This window comes from Rhyacophila brunnea, unplaced genomic scaffold (genome assembly GCF_057557595.1).
Source record: "Rhyacophila brunnea isolate RB1 unplaced genomic scaffold, BYU_Rbru_1.0 scaffold_1, whole genome shotgun sequence".
Taxonomy (NCBI): domain Eukaryota; kingdom Metazoa; phylum Arthropoda; class Insecta; order Trichoptera; family Rhyacophilidae; genus Rhyacophila; species Rhyacophila brunnea.
The window spans coordinates 38035733-38055675 of NW_028232751.1; the positions used below are offsets into that span (position 1 = coordinate 38035733).

A 19943-nucleotide genomic window follows, 5' to 3' on the forward strand; every position below is an offset into this window, starting at 1 on the left:
ATACTATAATTTTGAATATCGGAAAAAATATGTAAAAAGTACTCCAATTTCGAGATTTCCGTTCGATAAATTGGTGCAAAGTACTATAATTTCGCAATATAAGAAAATTTGGAGAACTTGGAAAAAAATTGCTCGAAAAACGTAAATAAATCTATTGACTTTGATTTAAAATAAAAAATTCTTGAATTCTTCGGTAATCATTTTTGGTCGGAAGAGGTACCTTAATAAAAGGGGGTCTCTCAGTCTTTCGAATTCTCCGTTATTTTTTTCTGGGATACAAAAAACTTACATTACATTTTCAACAGATGACAACGCGTACTATATTTTTTCCCCAAATACTATAATTTTGGAGGCTCTGTACCAGTGTTGCCAACCGTACTATAATTATAGTATTTGTACTATAATTTTGGTCTGCGTACTATGTACGATATAAAACAGGTATAGTACGCCTAAAATACTATAATTTTGAGATATCGGAAAAAAAGTTGCCAATAGAAGAAAAACAACGCCAAAATAATCCGTGAGAAGCAAAAAAAAATAATCTCCATGTCTAAAAAAAGGTGACGTTAATTACTTAACACAGCTATTTCCAAACTGGGAGGCGCGGAGTGTTGGAAAGGGAGGCACGATAAGTTAAACACAATTAATGTAGCCACAGGTTTGCAGTTTGCAAATGCATAATTTATAAAACGGCCGCTAGTTATAAACTACACAAAAAAACAGTCCTATAAAAGGTTGGTTTGCAAACCTTTCTGCAAATGTGAAGTCTAATGTTGTAATCCCTCACTTTTATACTATTGTGAAGCGCAATGGCTATCTCGTAAAAAAAAAAAAGCGTCAAATTAACGCATTCGCTGCTGAGTAGATAATGAGTTTTTAATTAGAACCTTTAAAATGCACGTTAATTACATCGATCGGCCGCCTGGTCATTACGCGCATGTGCGTCTTCAGCGTCCAAAGTATGTGAAAAGCGTCCAAAAATGTTGAAATTTGAGACAAATTTGTTTAGGAACGATAATTTTGTTGTTAAACGTGTCTATTTGGTTGAAATTTTAAAAAAATTGAGTGAATAAATCAATCCAAGAACCACTAATGCATTCACTGATTTAAAACGACAAAGTGAAGGCGTTCATAAAAAATTGGAGGTTAGGAAATCAAAATGACAAAAAAAAGTTCGTCATGTCTCCACTTTTAAATGATTTCTACGCCAGGTATATTGAAGCAAACAAAAATCTATTTACTGAGTTCTTGGTTAGTTTGCTAATGCACTTTTCACATTATTTTATTAATAGCAAAAAAAAGTCACGGCGCTGATGTGGTTGAAACATCCTGACCCGTGATCCGCTTCAGGATGTGGGGTACATGATAGGATCGATTTATCAATGAACGAAGGTGAATTTGGATTGACTACAATTGAAAGTGAGTGTGCTAACAAGCAAGCACATTCGTCAAAAATTAATGTGTGGTTAAAGCCTTGTTTATTTTTTTTTCATTTTTGTATTCGTAAGTAGATACATTGTGTTGACTATTTTAAAAAGGTGTCTGTATTATTTAATGAAATAAGGGGGGGAGGCGCCTAGATTCATTTTTTAAAAGGGAAGCGTAGTAACATAAAGTTTGGAAACCACTGACTTAACATTTGAATTTTGTCTAAAAAAACGAGACGTTAATTACCCTTCATGGATATTTTGTCTAAAAAACAAGACGTTAATTACCCCACGTTTAATTTTTTGAAAATGCAGTAAATTATTGGTCACTCAACGCGTACTATATTTTTTGCCTAAATACTATAATTTTGAAGGCACTGTACTATAATTCCACTTTCAAAATATGGCAACACTGCTCTGTACTATAATTCCACTTTGAAAAGATGGCAACACTGAGTCGTATTGGACTGTGGTGTGGTTATTGTTTGAAAGTTGCAAATTGCGAAAATAGAATAACAGACGCCGGTGAAACGAAAATACAGTATTTACTAATGGATTAAGAATATATCCTCGCCATATGGTCAATTACGTTTACTTTTAGTGATCAATCTGAGTACAGTAACAGATAGTGTAAATATAATAAGTAATATGTGATTGTGTTTTTGCTGTCTAACCTTAAAAAAACCAATGTTTATAATACAAAATGTCATAAATTAATAACTAATGCAGTCCAAATGATTTTGGCGAAGTAGTTTAACAACGCACCCTACTTACTAAGTATATATTTTTTGTGAATAATTATCTTCAACATCAAATTCTATAATAATATTGTGAATACTGAAATCGCGCGTAAGTACTGTCTAACGGACGTAATTTTAAAATTATATTTTGATTTCCAGATTTTATTAATTTTCGACATTTAAGTACCTATTATAATAAGATTTTGGGTCTTTTTACTGGTTCTCCGCCACCGGCCGCTGTCATCTGTCAGTGAGCGCGGTGTTGCCAACTGAACTATAATTATAGTACATTTTGATTCGCGTACTATTCGAAAAGTTACATTTTCGTCCGCGTACTATTAAAAAAGTATAGTACGTCAAAAATACCACAATTAAAAAAATGCTAATTTTTATAGTACTTATTCCACTTTAATTAATATATTAGGACCGGTTTAGGCGGACGAAACCGGTCCTAATATATTAATTAAAGTGGAATAAGTACTATAATAAAAAGCATAAATAAGATCTCAGTGTGCGATTTTAGTCAATGGACATGGTTTTGCGTTGTATACCTACTCTAAAAAACTAACGTGACAGTTAATGACGGCGGCCCGTGTTTTTTCGGTCGTAAGAGGTGTTATAATTAAGTAGGACATCGGAATTTCTCGAATTCTCCGTTATGTTTGTGACAAACAAAAAACTTTCATTTTCTCTACACGTACTATAATTTTTGCCGAAATACTATAATGGCTTGGACCGCGTACAATAATTCGATGACAAAAAGATAGCTAAAATTCAAAATGGCGACTGACAGATTACGATGACGGAGAACCAGTAAAAAGCACCAAGATTTTGTTTTCTTGCGTTCAAAATTCAACAATTCTATTTATTATGTTAACAAACTGTTGAACTTTTCCGAACTATTTCTTGCTTTGCGTATATTTTTGCGAACTTTAATTTAATTCTTCAGAATTGTGGGTAGGTACTTAAATCTAATATAAGTGATATCCATCACAATTTAGTAACAACAATTGGCCGTTTCTTTCATAGTTTTGATAGTTACCTACTGCCGATTTATGTTCAAAATTAGAATGACACAACTTTTCGTCCACCGCTGGTTTAAATTTATTCTAGATTGTGAATAGTGAAGTTTTGATTACAAAATACAATATGTACATAATGCAAACAATGATTATGGCCAAGATTTAACAATATTGAATTAATTCTTGACTTAAAGTGTACCTACGTGATGTTGATTTTCTTTGTGATTTCATCTCATCTATGAAAAAATAGATTTAAAAAAATACCACACATTTTTATCTTTCAAATAGCGTTTTTGGACGACCATACTGAATTGATACGAAATTGCCACCCACTCGCACAATAAAACAGCTTCGGTAGCGCATCAAATATGTATAATTATGATGTTAAAATATTTTTGGGGATATCCAGAGTCTCATTCAGATACTCTTCATTTGATGAATATTATTTGCGCAATCCAAGATTTAGGTCTGCGTGTGTGCAGTGTCCATTGGAAAATACTGAGTTTCCGCTTCAATTTTGCAATGGCGTTTCCAATCAAAACTTCAATTATCGATTTTGCATGTGTAGCATAATATAGCAATGTGTTTTGTTATTCATCAGGAAATTACGACCCAACTGATTGATTATTAATATTGAACCAATAACTAAAGATTTTGAAGAAAACCTATAAAGATGGACCCATTGATTTTGGTTAATAGGTCATGACATTTCGAAAAAAAATTCACACTGTTATTTTCTTTTATGAGGATGAAGAAATTATTGTAGTATCTTACCAAAGATTTGTATTGCAAGTGAGATTTTTTATTTTATTTAATAGTGCTTCCGTAGTAGAGACAGACTAGCAGCCACTTTTTGTAGATAAATAGTGCTGTGTTCGTCCTAACTATGTTGAAGAAAATCTTCTTCTATAAAGATGAAGCCTGAGTGCATAAAAGTGAAGCAAAAAAGAACTCCTGGACTACTTTGCATACAGACTGAAGAGTCAGAAGGGTTCATGGTTGAAAAATGGCATTTATAACAAATTTAAACTGGCTTCAGCGATTTTTATAAAATTAACAACCACAGAAGGTTCTATATAACTAAAAAAGGGTTACTTCAACACCTTTAGTTTTTCCTGATTTTAGAATCGTTACTGCTTTACAGCTATAATGCATGTTTTTTCCATTTAGTTATTAATAGTATGCATTTTTTTCATTGTTTATTTAACTGTTTAAAATAGGGAAAACAATTTATAGCTGTAAGTATTAGTAATTTTGAATATTCTTGTCTTTGGTACTATTTGAGTGACCATTACTACAGTGGAAACGCTTAACCAATGATATGCGCAGATCCGATTTCAGATCCGATCAGAATGTATTATTAAGATTGTCTATGTTGTATCAGTATGTCTCGCCTTCTTCTACACAAGTCATCAAATATTATAGTGCCTGTACACGTACATAGATTTACTGCTAGCAATAGCGCGTAAATTAAGCTATAGCAACAATAAGTGCTTAATTGTCTCGCCAATCACATCTTCAAGTGTAGGCGAGACACGTTATTGTCATTGTGTGGTTCTTATTTGACAGGTTGTGAATTTTCAATTTTGATAATCGTCAAATTAAAGGTTCTGCGCGGTGTAGTACTTATTTTTTTCCAGCAGGTTCACCACTATCTTTTTACCTTGCGTGCGTGCGCATACGTCATATAAGTTGCAACTATCGCGTAAAAATCAGAAGCCGCTAAACTTTTTTGATCCATGCATGCAGTCTTGCAACTTGCTCGAAAATACATGTTTATAAGCCCCTTCAAATTATTACTCATTTTTATCACTCAGTTCTAGTAGTCCTACTCCCCCCTTGCCAATAATCTAAATCTCCTCCGAATGTATCCTATTGGAACCACAAGCTCATTGTATGTTTTTGAAGTTATACTTCTTTTGGCGCGTTTGGGAAAACAGATCAGAGTGTATTTTTAGCGTGTGATGAAGTTGCGCGCGCCGATGTAACACATAATTTATTATTATGATTATATTCATTTCCCCATTAACAAAGGTGTCCGGCAAGGTGATACCATTTCACCTAAACTATTCACCGCTACTCTTGAGGACTTATTTAGGAAACCTGAGTAGGAGGAAAAAGGTGTTCCAATTAACGGAGAGCACCTCAGTCACCTGCGCTTTGCAGATGATATTGTTATACTCTCACAAGACCCGAAAGACCTCCAAGGTAGAATGCAAGAACTCGCGGAAGATAAATGTCTCAAAGACAAAAGTGATGAGGAACTGTTTTTCGGACCCTGCGATTATCTGTATTTCTGGCACCCAACTCGAGCAAGTCAGCAGCTACATCTATCTCGGACAGCAGGTGTCCATAGACGGAAGCATGCACGATGAAATTGCTCGAAGAACAAAGCTGGGATGGAGTGCTTTCGGACGTCTGAATAGTATCTTCAAGAGTGACCTACCATTATGTCTTAAGCGTAGGGTGTTCAACCAATGTGTGCTACCCGTGCTCACGTATGGCTGCGAGACGTGGACCCTCAACACGAGAGATGTCCAAAAGCTAAGAGTCACACAGCGAGGCATGGAGCGGTGCATGTTGGGCATCACGCGAAAGGACCGTAAGAGAAACGAATGGGTTAGGAAGCAGACAAGAGTACGCGATGTAAAAGACGTTGCCAAACAGCTGAAATGGAGATGGGCGGGGCACATTGCTCGCCGAAAGGACGGCCGCTATGGTACCCAAGGGGTACGAAACGGCCACAGGGTCGCCCTAAAAGCCGCTGGATTGACGAACTGGTAAAGTTCGGCGGAAATACGTGGCAGCGAACGACACAGGACCGAGAGAGTTGGAGAAAGCTTGGGGAGGCCTTCATCCAGCAGTGGATTGACCCCGGCTGATGATGATGATATTCATTTCGGTCTCAAGAGTACATGCGCATGAACATTGTGTCATTTAGTTAGTCATTCAATAGAACCAAGCAAAGAGCATGTGTTGTAAACATAACCAATATTGTGTCATAATAAATATATATGTTTATAAAAAAAATTCTGGAGACTAAATTCAACACTGTTAATTTATATTCATAAAACTTTATTTATATTGGAGTGTATATTTATTTTTCATTGTAAAGATGGTGTATCAAGTTTTGAAGCTATATTTATGTAAGTATTATGTATGAGTAAAATTATATATCAATAAATAAATAAATTTTGTGAATATTGAATTGGTAAATAATTCAAAAAATATATTAAAATTTGATTTTTTATTAATTTATCATGGGCACTTCTGAATCGATTATAACCGCTGTATGGCAAAGATGAGTTTTGGTCCAATACAATAAATAAATTATAATTACCATGTGCTATATGAGACAGATGATTTGCGTACATTTTCATCAACCTAATCCACTGTAATATTAGACTCAGTGTAACGGCTTATTTTGTTTTGTTACGCCAAAGAATTATAACTTCTAACGCGTATATAAGTAAAAACACCGTTTTTTTTTAAATTATACCAACATGCAGACATTCGAGGCATAATAATTACTACCCAATTCTAGAATATATCTACTTAATATTTTATTTTCACTGTATTACTACATATATGGATCCTACAACTGCAACATATCTTAATACTATGTTTTATAAGATAGCACAAACAGCTACACCAGTGGTTACAAACTGCGGCCATAAATAAATACTTCATCACCAAATTTTTCATTGAATATGACAAAATTGTAATTTCCTATATTCCTTTAATTCTACCATGGAAATACATACTTATATAATGCAGAGTGATGGAGTAGCTGATATATAACTACTAAATTTTAAATAATAAAATGTATGTCTCGTCTAGCAATGTTTTTCTACACTTTTACCCACTGCGGCCTGTGAAAAATTAGAAAATGGATAAATTGGCCCTCCTTTCAAATAGGTTGTGAACCACTGAGCTACAGGGACCACCTCGTATAATATTTGACAATAAAATTAGCATATATTTCCAAATATTCCATACCTGACTTATTTTTTTTTTATTTACAGCTCCAAGAAACATGGCAGAGGCAATAATCATTGTAGATTCTACCCAACCATATGTTCAACAACCATACCCACATCAGTATATTCACTTCCTAGCTCGAGGAGCGCCGACCCGTAGGAAGTATCTAGATCAAAGACTTCTAGAGAAGAAAATGCATTCACAGATATTGACGGAAGCTCACGTAATATATTTATTTATTAAAATATTTTTAGGATTATTATGTCTAATAATGTTATTATTTAAATAATTAATTCTGCTTAAAAACTTGAGCATGCTCTATGCCATAGTGGTTTCCAAACTTTATGTTCTACCCTCCTTTTACTACTACGCCTCCCTTGTGAAAACGATATAATGAAAAAACTTAATTATAAAAATAAACAAGGTTTTACTACTTTCTGCGGTTGTTGCGTGCGGCGATGTAACGCATAATTTATTATTGGCGTGTGACGAAGTTGCGCGCGCCGATGTAACACATAATTTATTATTATGATTATATTCATTTCGGTCTCAAGGGTACATGCGCATGCGCATTGTGTCATTTAGTTAGTCATTCAATACAACCAAATAAATAGCATGTGTTGTAAACATAACCAAACTTGTGCCATAATAAAAATATATATTTATAAACAAATTTCTGGAGACTAAGGGCCGTACGTATGAGATTCCCAAATTCTTTATAAGCTATTCAACCGATTTTCCATCATATAGCGTTGAACGACTGTTTGTGACGTAAGCAATCTGACGTCACACGTCATTCAAAATGGCTGCTTTATATGTCACTTTCAAATGTCATTTTAATAATGTATTTATTACAACAAACGTTTGCATGAGGCCCTCATTCATTTAGTAGACTGTAAAACATTTGCGATCTTTAAAAAAAATTCCTACTCGTGCTGTTTACAAAATACGTATAATTTTGATCCATAGTCTAGAATCTAGATAGTAGGTAGATACAATGCTCTCATATTTCGATTAAATCAAAAACCGCAGTATTTCTCATAGAGAGATAAGATGGATTTACGTAAGATTACAATAAAATACCTCCGCTAAACGACCGCAAAGATAGGTACTGCTGTATCTGGCATTAAAATATGCAATTGGAAGAATTGGAAACATTCTTTCAAAATATTATGGTACCTAGTTAATTGTAAGATAACTGTAATAAACAAGGCAAAAGTCTCTCACACTGGTAACATCAAGATTGTCATACGGTGATTGGTATAAATCAGGGGGGGGCAAACTGCGGGCCGCATGTGGCCCGCCATCATTGTACTTCTGATTACGAATAACTTTTTTATAATTTTTTAAAAAATATTGACAATAGATTAAAATTTGAAGAATTTGTTGTTTCGTGAATGTATTATCTCAGTACGTCTTCCTTGCGCCTCGTCTCACACTATGTAACAACTATTTTCTACGTTGAAGATCGTGACACATTTAAATACTTTTAACTCCGCGTTTTATTAAGGAAAAAAAATATATGCCCATGATATGGTAAAAAGTTTGAATGGATTTCAATTAAAACTCAAGTTATTCCTTCGACAAATATCGAATAACGACGTGGACCACTTTCCATCTTTGAAGTTGCTGAACATATCAGAATATAGATGTGAAGAATATGGTAAAATTATTAAAGCTCTGAATGACGATTTTTCACAAAGATTTGGTGACTTCCGAAAAATTGAGACAAGTTCAGCAATAGTACGCGATCCATTTTCAATATATATTGATAGTGTACTGACAGAGCTACAACTTGAGATTTTTGATCTGCAGTGTGACACTGATTTAAGAAAATTGCATCGTCGTGAAGAAATCTCCAAACTTTACAATGCCCTTAATTCAGACAAATTCGACCAACTTAAAGATTATGCAAGAAAAATGTTCGTTATTTTTGGATCAACCTACATTTTTGATCATGAACCTCGATAAAAATTCTTTACGATCAAATATCTCCGATGCCCATTTACAAGCAGTTTTGAGAATATCAACCACAAAATTAACACCTGAATTTAAAAAAATGTTTATTTTTCGTGATAATAAATAGTGTAGGTATATCTAAAAATGGTATTTTACTTGCGGCCCGCCGCTCATTTTGAATTCTTGAATTTGGCCCTCCATCCAAAAAGTTTGCCCCCCCCTGGTATAAATGGTAATATTATACAGAGATCATTACATATTAGTATCTAAATCCATTTTCATTTCCATCATTTATTCTTATTCTGTTTTGACATCTCATAATAGAAGTGAAGTTAGTCATAATATAACTATGTTTTGTCACCAAATGCCATATGGAAATGTTTACTGGGAATACTCTATCCTTTCGTACAGTAGAATTATAAAATAAATGTGATAAAATAACTGATAAATTATTTAAAGTTCATAATAATTATTCATTTAAAATTATTAAATTTATATGGTACCGTTCGCACACTTTCAGAAAACACATTTACAATTTTTAAATTAATGATCGGGGAATGAAATTTTATAAGTTTGCCATTGACGCCATGACACATTATGACATCACATCGTGACGTCGGTAAACAACGGATTACATCTGCACACATGCATGCAATTGAGCAGTATTTAGCTTATAAAGTATTTGGGAATCTCATGCATACGACCGTAACATTCTACACTGTTAAACTTTATTTATATTGGAGTGTATATTTCATGTCATATATCCCATGTCAATTTATTTATTAGCGGTTTATAATAATTGAAGACAATAATAATTATTGTGTTTCATCACAAAAGCCAATATCACGTTTCAGTTAAACCATTAAATAGGCTATGTTTTACTTTTGATTTGTAATAAATTTTTATTGTTACGACAACGAAAATAGTTGTGCAGTCATCTGTTTAAGCAAAGATGGTCGAAATAGCGGTTTGCTAAATTTTTCAAATACAGGTTTGAGATTTGGAACATCCTACAATAATTTTTTGTTTTGTTACGCCAAAGAATTATAACTTCTAACGCGTGGACATAAGTACACACACCGATTTTTTTTACTATTAGTGTAAATTTGTGATGTATGTTAATCTCACTTAGCTGGTAGACCCGCCGCTGGTGGGCACCCAGGCCCGAGCCCTGTCAACCCCCCCCCACCCCTTGTGGGGGCCATGGATTCTATATTCACGCGAACTTTGTAAAATCGAGATCTTATAAATAAATAATGTGAAAAGTGCATTAGCAAACTATCCAAGTGCTCAGTAAACAGATTTTTGTTTGCTTCCCACCTTTCATTTCATTTTTTCACGAGATAGTCAGCGCGCTTCACAATAGTATAGATGTGAGGTTTATAAAATTAGTCTTCATATCTTCAGACAGTTTTGCAAACAACCTTTTATAGGTCTGTTTTATTTATGTAGTTTATAACTAGCGGCCGTTTTATAAACTATGCATTTGCAAACTGCAAACCTGTGGCTACGTTTGTGCTAAACATTTCGCGCCTCCCTTTGCAACAGTCTGCGCCGTCCAGTTTGGAAATCGCTGCTTTATGGACAGACATAATCCTAAAAGTGTTTTGCGTATGTGATAATAATATTATTATCAGTGTGCTTGTGGAAAATAAGTAAAATGCTTACAAATCTTGTATCCTACATCGAAAATTATACAGAAATCTGTGAAAACCATTATTATTTCCATAAACATCCAAGTAAAAGTCCTTTATTTAAATAACCTCATTTAGAGAGCCTTTCGTCATCACTGATTATTGTTCTCTCATATTAAGCTGCGTGTGCATGGTTTTCTAACAATAAACGTTCTCCGCACTATAAGACTGTTTTTTCTGGAGAAGCAAACATCGCTTTAAATGGAAATTCATAGGATATGGTTTATAATCATTTTATATTATCACCGGCCTTCCGCGCGCTCTTAAGCGGAGATGGCAGGCCGTGATAACGTCAAGGCCAAAGCGGGGGTGGGAGACAGAAACGCACGGGGTATTTTGTCAAGGCTGGTATATTTTAAGTGGGTACAGGTTATTGTCGTGGCGGTGGGTTGGTCATGGCGATGCAGTCTTTTTGGCTTGCTGTCCGGAATGCTTTAGCTTGGTATCTTGCTTGGCGCCGACACGGTCCTTTTGGCTGGAGAATAGGGGATGCTGGCTTGGCTTCGCGTCCGAGGCGAGCAGAGATCCTGGTTGGTCGACGTCTGATACGAGAGAGAGCTTTTGCGGGCGATGCTGTTGGTTCGGCGTCACGGGAAAGAGAGAGCTTTTCGCGCGCGTCCCACTGTCAGATTGCCGGCATTAACGCGCTCTCTGTTTTACCGACGAATCGACTAGTGGCGGTGCGAGCGACCGTTTTTGACAGGCCGCGTCTGTGTTTGGCGGGATTCTGAAGAATTTGAATTTACGATTCTTTGAGGCGGGCTTCGCTCGGCAGAGGGTTGCGAGAACCGCGTAGAGTGGACGTAGGCTGTGGTATTTTGGGAAATATGATGGTTCGGTCTGCCCTTTGAGGTGGTCTCCTGTGGGAGACCTTCATCTGGTATCAATATTATATGATTTGTTATTATGCTTGAAGTAATAATGTATGTGATTATTTGTTGTATTTTGTAGGCAAGTGAAAGACAGTGTCAGAGCATTGAAGACAAGTACACCTTGTGTCAAGCTGAAGAAGAAGCGGCTTCAGACGAATGCCAGTTTGCAAAGTGTTTAGCTGAATCTCGGAAAAAAGGGGAGATTGACCTATTATTGTAAGTCTTTAAAATAACTGCAACTACATATATCAAATTTTATAGTATAAACTAAACCCGCCAACTGAAACTGAAAAGTATTGAATTCGAAAAATAATAATATGTATGTCGTATTACACTTGAGCATGCTCTATGGCAGGGGTCGGCAACTTTGTTGCCACGAAGGACGCAATACAAATTTTGAACATAGCCGGGGGCGCATAATATATACATATATGTACTTTTCTTTAAAGCTGGTAACTATTAAAAATCACAGAAATGTGCATTGTTAGTAATATGGAGTTCTATAAATTAAACACCAGTTTGCCACCCCCTTATGCTTGAAGTAATAATGTATGTGATTATTTGTCGTATTTTATAGGCAAGTGAAAAACAATGTTAGAGCATTGCCAACAAGTACAAGTACACCTTGTGTAAAGCAGAAGATTATCACCCAGCTTCTCAAGGTTGCCGTTGCCCAAAGTGTTTCGCTGAATCGCCAAAAAGAAGCAATAATGTACCATCTGTAAGTCATTAAAATATCTCCAACATCATAATATATCAAATTTTATATTATAAAATAAATGCACCAACTGAATCTGAAAAGTATTGCATTCGAAAAATAATAATATGTATGTCGTCCTACAAAAGATATAATAATATTATTATCACTGTGCTTGTGGAAAAAAGTAAAATGCTTGCAAATCTTAAATCATACATCGAAAATTATACAGAAATCTGTGAAAACCATTATAATATTCATGAATATCCAAATAAAAGAAGTATTTATGTGTGACATTTTCTCAAATATCCTTTATTTAAATATCCTCATTCTTTCGTCATCACAGATTATTGTTCTCTCACCGTAAGCTGCGTGTGCATGGTTTTCTAACAATAAACATTCTCCGCACTATACAACCTTAATTTCTGGACAAGCAATCATCGTTTTCAATGTAAATTCATAAGACATGGTTTATAATTATTTTATATGTGATTTATTATTATGCTTGAAGTAATAATGTATGTGATTATTTGTTGTATTTTGTAGGCAAGTGATAGACAAAATTAGAGCTATGCTAGAATGTAGACCTTTTGGCGACCTGAGGATTATCATCCGGCTTCATAAGCAGGCCACTGCTTCAAGTGTTTCCCTGCATCACCAAAAAGAATTGACAATGTACCATCTGTAAGTATTTCAAATAACTGCAACAACATAATATATCAAATTTTATAATATGAAATATACGCACCAACTGAAGCTGAAAAGCATTGCATTCGAAAAATAATAATTTGTATGTCATCCTACCCTTGAACATATTATTATCATTGTGCTTGTGGAAAAAAGTAAAATGCTTGCAAAACTTAAATCCTACTTCGATAATTATGTGAAAACCATTATAATCTAATACTACTATTATCCTAAGAGATTTTAGTTTTCAACTGCTCATTTTATTAATATTTTTACATCTTCACTTCGATTTGTGCGCCACCGAATTATCTACCGATTGAATTGAATAGATTTGAGAAATATCCGATGATTTTACAGAAACGTGACGTTTAAAATCCACATTTTCTTACATATCGTATTCGATTCGCCATATTACTGTTCACGTACATCACAATGACGTTTTAGTCGCTTAAGACCTTCTAATCCTTTATTGACAAATGGAACCGACTATTTTAATTCAAATATCGTATTGTACGCATTGGCGCACTTAATTTTTTTCTGATGAGAAAACCATATTTTCGGTACAATTCACTACGTACATATCGTCTAACAGCGCGTTCTCTGGTTTAATTCCATAGATAACTTAATTGTATTCCAAATTTGTTTTTTTTTTTTTAAATACTTCTGTACGGCTGTTCACGCACTATTTTTTTAATTGACTAATTAATTACCTAAGATATTTGAGGCTTCCAATCCTTTTTAGGCTTTAATTTGAGGAATTTCCATAGATTACAACGGTTATAATAATATGGGAAATTTAAATCTACTGAAGTTGCCATTGCAAAGAATGAAACAAATTTAAATCTTTATTTTAACCCTTAACACTCGAGTGCCGCCATATCGGCGGCATTACAAGTTTCCCGTATTACTCGAGTGCCGCCGTAGCGGCGGCATGCCTATAAAATCATTTTTTGTAATATTTTCAGAATTTTTTATAATGCGATTTCAATCAAGTTAGAATGAATAATAATAGGTTATTACATTTATCTGAGAAAGAAGTCGGCAAAAGAATACTGCGTGCGTAATTTCAACATAGTATTTTTATCGGAATCTTCTCTTTTTTTATTCGTAGGTCGTCGCTTGCAAGCAATGTTTTTTTGTCACATAAATTTTATTTATTGAACGTTCCCAGACTAGAGTGAAGTGTTTGTCACGCATGATTTTGAAGTGTGTTTATATTTTTTATTGGTTCTCGCTTGCGCAGGGGCGTCTCGTATAGTTTACAGTTTTATATTTGAATAGACTGTTTTTGATGACAATACTTACTAGTATATTATGCCGATTCGGAACCTACATAATGTGAAATACTCTAATGAGTCAAATGAAAATTATTACGTATCGATTTATTATTTTTTGAGAAATCTGTTGATAATGTGTACCGCACTGGGATTGAGTTGTTATGAGCCCGAAACTAATTTAGGAAATTTACGAGACAGCCGCTTATATTACAAGTGTATTTGAAGGCAATTCATTTGTATCATATTTACAGTCATGACTCATAACTATATGTTTGGACGATTTACACTTTATAGCCACTTCTCTACATACCGCTATTTCATTACGATTCTGTGATAAGCCAGGATTACATATTGGAGATTGCTTTGTGAAATACCACACAATGAAGAATTATAAATAAACTAAAAATAAGTACAGTATATTCATTATAAATCTATTTTACAGAATAAAAAAAAAAAAAAATTTTTTACATTTTTTTCATCAATTAAATGTTTTATATTGAAATTATGCTTTGTACAGAAAAAAGTCTCGAGTGGGTGGTATGTACCTATAAAAAAAATCTCGAGTGGAAAAGGTTAAACAATCTGACATTAGTGAAAGACATCATATTATTATAACAACGGGTGATATTATAATATCTACATATTTATATCAATCCACTACGGGACGAAAGGCTCCGCAATCTGATTCTACTACTTTCGGTTAGGTATAAGAATTTGTGATATTATGCCTATTTTTATCGTCCTTATCATCATCGACCTGGACCAATCCACTGCTGGATAAAGGCCTCCCTAACCTGATTCTACTAATTTCTGTCATAAATTGCTATATTTGTCAAAATATATACAAAATATAAATATTATGTTTATCTATTTATAATGCCATTATCATTATGAGCCTGAATCAATGTACTGCTGGATGAAGGCCTCTCTAAGTTGTTTGTATTTCTGTCGGTCATATGAATTGCTATAATGTTTATTAAAATATTGCTGACATTATATTATTTACCTATTCATATATCATCATCAAGCAGGATCAATCCACTGCTGGATGAAGGTTATCTCAACCTAATTCTACTGTTCTTGGTCATATAAATTGCTATATTTTTCAAAATTTATGATTTTATATACCTACCCATTTATATCGTCATTATCGTCATCAACCTGTATCCATCCACTGCTGGATAAAAGCCTCTTTAAGCTGATTGCACACCTATGGGTCTTATAAATCCCTATTCTCAACAGAATTATTGGTCTATTCTTCTCAGATATGTGCATTGCTTTATTATTTATCAGCATATGTTGCGATAGGAAAGTCCCGTACAGGGAAACTATATTGTTTAAGGTAAAATTTTAATTCAAATTTTATTTTTTAAATATTCTATGGCTGCAAGCATTTATTTTTTATACACAACGAAACAAAATAATGTTTAAATTAATTTTTTACACTGCTAACCTTCTTTTATCTAAATGGGACCGTGGGAGATTAATATTCACGTTATATTGGATCGCTATTTATGATAATCACGTATATCGCTTAATAATATTAATAATTAGGTATTTATCATATTTAAATGCACGTAATTTAACGAAACATTTATATACGTACACACATATAGTATCAAAATGTCAGTGATAGAAATCGGCGATTTCCAGCTGTTCTGCTAAGCCTAGCAGCCTGAGGTGGTTTCAGACAATATTCTGAAGGCCAGACTCCAGAATAAACTATGCATATGACCCCAAATTTATATTGGCAGTCACGACTTGAAAATCGTAAAACTGACAAATCAGCGAAATGTCAAACTGTTTGAATTTAATGAAAATCCATCCCGAAGGGAAAACTATGGTGTCGTCTATGCATACTACAAAAATTTATTAAAATCCAACACCATGTCATTAGGACTCCAAGCTGTCTGGAAGATCTAGCGAGACAGACTGGCGAGAGCCAACTGGCTCTGCTAGTATCCATGAATATCCAAATAAAAGAAGTATTAATGTGTGACACTGTCTCAAATATCCTTTATTTAAATAACCTCATCTATATAGCCTTTCGTCATCACTGATTATTATACTCTCACCTTAAACTGCGTGTGCATGGTTTTCTAACAATAAATGTTCTCCGCACTATACGACTTTAATTTGAAGCGCCTAGTTTAAAAAGACCCTAAAACGGTTTTTGAAAATTTTTGAGCTAGATATGTATTTAGATGGATATTTTTGTTACCTATATGATGGCCAAAGATTGAAATTTAAAAAATGCCAAAAACTGTCAATACGTATGATAAAAATTAGGGTAAATTTCAAATCCCGCTAAAATGGTTGGGTGAGCTTTTCAAATACCCCTAAAATGGAAAGCCAAAATACTCTTTAGAATGTAACAAATTAAAAAATAAATACATAAAGTTCACAGATTTAATAGGTATGAGTTTTTCTCATTTTTCTCAGAACTATCTAAAATCGTTTTAGAGGCTTTAGAAACTAGGCACTTCAATTCTGGACAAGCAATCATCGCTTTTAATGTAAATTCATAAGACATAGTTTATAATTATTTTATATGTGATTTATTTATTATTCTTGAAGTAATAATGTATGTGATTGTTTGTTGTATTTTGTAGGCAAGTGATAAACAGAATTAGCACATTGCTAACATGGTCACCTTGTCCCAACCGGGAGATTACCGCCTTGCTTCAGGAGGTTGCATTCGAATAGTAATATCTTGCCTGTGAACCACACGGAGCCTTGAATATTTGACTTGAAAATATGTTTAACATTTTCATTATTTACATTGAAATGGAATGTAAACTAACTTATTCTCTATTAATGTTTACGTAATAGAACTCTATATGATATGTCTGAATTTAAAATACTTATTTATTCTTCAGCTTTTTTTCAATTGTATAAAATTTGATGGTGGGAATACATTGAGAAAATGTAAAACAATATGTAATTAATATCTATAATCATATGAGTAAATGGGTATCTCTGTAGTACATGAATACTGTATAATCATTCTTTGGAATGGATTAGGATCTTAAATTAGTGTGACACACAGAATCTATAGTCTGAGTAATGTTTTTCCAAAGTTTAGTTAAAACATATAATTATGTTTATAAGGCTATTAATGTTTAAAAGTATAAAAATGGTAGGACTAAAACATTAAGTTACGGTTACATTCTAATGTTTAATGATGAGATTGATATTTAGTACTGTTATTAATTAAATTTATAGGGATATTTACAATTTATTGCTGCTTATCCCAAAATATATTATGTAAAGCCTTAATTGAATATTGTAATTTTTGTTGTGGTTAAATATTATAAGTTGTAACATGGGCTGTGATTGAAACGCCATTAGTTTATGGGAGAACTATTTCCCGCATATATTCTAATAATACTTTTAATATCATTCTATATCTCAAAAGTCTTTCAATGGACTGACTTATGAACACAATGTAAACACTGAGTCTTTGAAAAGATACAATTATTATTACATATTGTAAGTGTGTATACAATATAATATTATAATTGTGTAAAGCCTTAAATAAATATTGTAAGTTTTGTTGTATTTAAATATTATAAGTCGTAACATGAGCTGTGATTTAAACGCCATTAGTTCATAAAAGCATTATTTCCCACATATACTCTAATAATACTTACTTTTAATACCATTCTATATGTCAAAAGTCTTTCAATGGACTGACTTATGAACACAATGTAAACACTGAGTCTTTGAAAAGATACAATTATTATTATATAAATTTGTATACGGTATAATATTGTGTAAAGCTTTAATTAAATACAGTATAACCCATATTTTACGTTTTTTAAGGGACTGAAAAAAAAACCTAATTGGAGGGAAAATGTAAAAGGGGGGTATTGAAAAAAAGAACATTTAAATTTTATGTTTCTAAAAAAATAAAGTTTTATTAAAAAACAATATTCGATTTAAATTTTTATTGAAAATTTTTTTATTTTTTATTAAAAAAACATGTATATTAGTTTGTTGCATTTTTGTTTTGAAAGAATGAGGACGTAAAAATGAATAATAATCGAACCGAAAGCAATATGAAATAAATAAACCGCGAACTTGTAACTTGTAAGACTGATGACAGAATAACGACAGACGGAGTGTATACAAAACACAAACACAATGCCAAAAGAAAAGATGGCTCCAAACGCCTTACGCCGTTCGAATGTCACGACCCAATCATTGTCAAGTGCGCGTAACTCGTATATTTTGAATATTTCCGACGTAAATCGCGGGAAAGAAAAACGTAAATGCGGGTATTAAATGTACTGAAATATATCGGGACTGAAAAAATTACACGCAATTGTCGGGAAAACGTGGATTCCGGGCACGTAAAAACGAGGTTATACTGTATTGTAATTTTTGTTGTGTTTAAATATTATAAGTTGTAACATGAGCTGTGATTTAAACGCCATTAGTTGATGAGAGAACTATTTCCCACATATACTCTAATAATACTATTTTATATCTCAAAAGTCTTTCAATGGACTGACTCATGAACACAATGTCAACACTGAGTCTTTAAAAAGATAATTATTATTATGTTAGTTTGTATACAATATAATATTGTGAAAAGCCTTAATTAAATATTGTAATTTTTGTTGTTGTTAAATATAAGTTGTAACATGAGCTGCGATTTAAACGCCATTAGTTTATGAGAGAACTATTTCCCACATATACTCTAATAATTCTATTCTATATGTCAAAAGTCTTTCAATGGACTGACTCATGAACACAATGTAAACACTAAGTCTTTAAAAAGACACAATTATTATTATGTAAGTTTGTATACAATATAATATTGTGAAAAGCCTTAATTAAATATTGTAATTTTTGTTGTTGGTAAATATAAGTTGTAACATGAGCTGCGATTTAAACACCATTAGTTTATTAGAGAACTATTTCCCACATATACTCTAATAATATTTTTAAAACCATTATATATGTCAAGAGTCTTTCAATGTAAACATAGACTGAATAGACTTATTTTTAATTACTCTAAGAAAATGATGTTGAAGTAGAAAACTATTGCTATAATGGAATAATTCATGAACAATAATAATTATAGTCTACCCTACAGTCGATTGGTTGCAAACACTAACAATTTATTTTACGTCACATAAGTAAAGATGGATTCCACGAATCCCATTAATAATTATTTAGTTAAGTCTTCTGTACCAGAGAGTTATGACTTGTTATATTTATTGATGTTAAGAAAATTATTATTGAAAAGACAGTGTATTTTTGGTGTGTACCGTAGTATAAGAAAAACACATACCTACCTACCTATGTTATAATACATTATTGCCTTAACTGACTCTTGATTTGTTCTTATATTATAAAATTGGTGCGTTAATTATACAAAATTTTAAAATATTCCAAATATGATGTTTTATTTGAAAGTTGAATTTGCTTTTTTGTTTATCAAAATTCTAATTAAGTTTTACTCGACATTGTGAGAATTTTTATATTTCCTTTTTCTTAGAATATCAAAATCAAATGCTGTGAAAATTGTAATGACACAAGATGGTCCACTTGGAAAATGATTTATTGTTCAATATCA

At 33.0% G+C, this 19943-nt stretch overlaps 1 protein-coding gene across 2 annotated transcripts; it reads left to right on the forward strand.

Annotated features, from left to right (window-relative positions):
* Positions 1 to 1907: 1907 nt before the first annotated feature.
* LOC147079740 (uncharacterized) lies at positions 1908 to 18261 on the forward strand. Of its 2 annotated transcripts, none has more exons than XM_085943845.1 (6): positions 1908 to 2276; positions 7215 to 7393; positions 11775 to 11911; positions 12273 to 12416; positions 12939 to 13076; positions 16969 to 18261. In XM_085943845.1, the coding sequence occupies exons 2-6, from the start codon at positions 7226 to 7228 to the stop codon at positions 17060 to 17062; spliced, it is 681 nt and encodes a 226-aa protein (XP_085799971.1). In that variant the 5' UTR covers positions 1908 to 2276; positions 7215 to 7225; the 3' UTR covers positions 17063 to 18261. The 2 variants fall into 2 exon arrangements, with proteins under 2 accessions (XP_085799971.1, XP_085799977.1); XM_085943851.1 differs by lacking the exon at positions 1908 to 2276 and adding an exon at positions 2991 to 3124 and having other exon boundaries at positions 16969 to 18231.
* The last annotated feature ends 1682 nt before the right edge of the window (positions 18262 to 19943 follow it).

What these genes read in the sequence shown, in the direction of transcription:
- LOC147079740 (XM_085943845.1), top strand. Translation starts at nt 7,226, where the DNA reads ATGGCAGAGGCAATAATCATTGTAGATTCTACCCAACCATATGTTCAA. An exon ending in AGATATTGACGGAAGCTCAC is followed by an intron (nt 7,394 to 11,774) that starts GTAATATATTTA and finishes TGTATTTTGTAG; the next exon opens with GCAAGTGAAAGACAGTGTCA. An exon ending in GAAGCAATAATGTACCATCT is followed by an intron (nt 12,417 to 12,938) that starts GTAAGTCATTAA and finishes TGTATTTTGTAG; the next exon opens with GCAAGTGATAGACAAAATTA.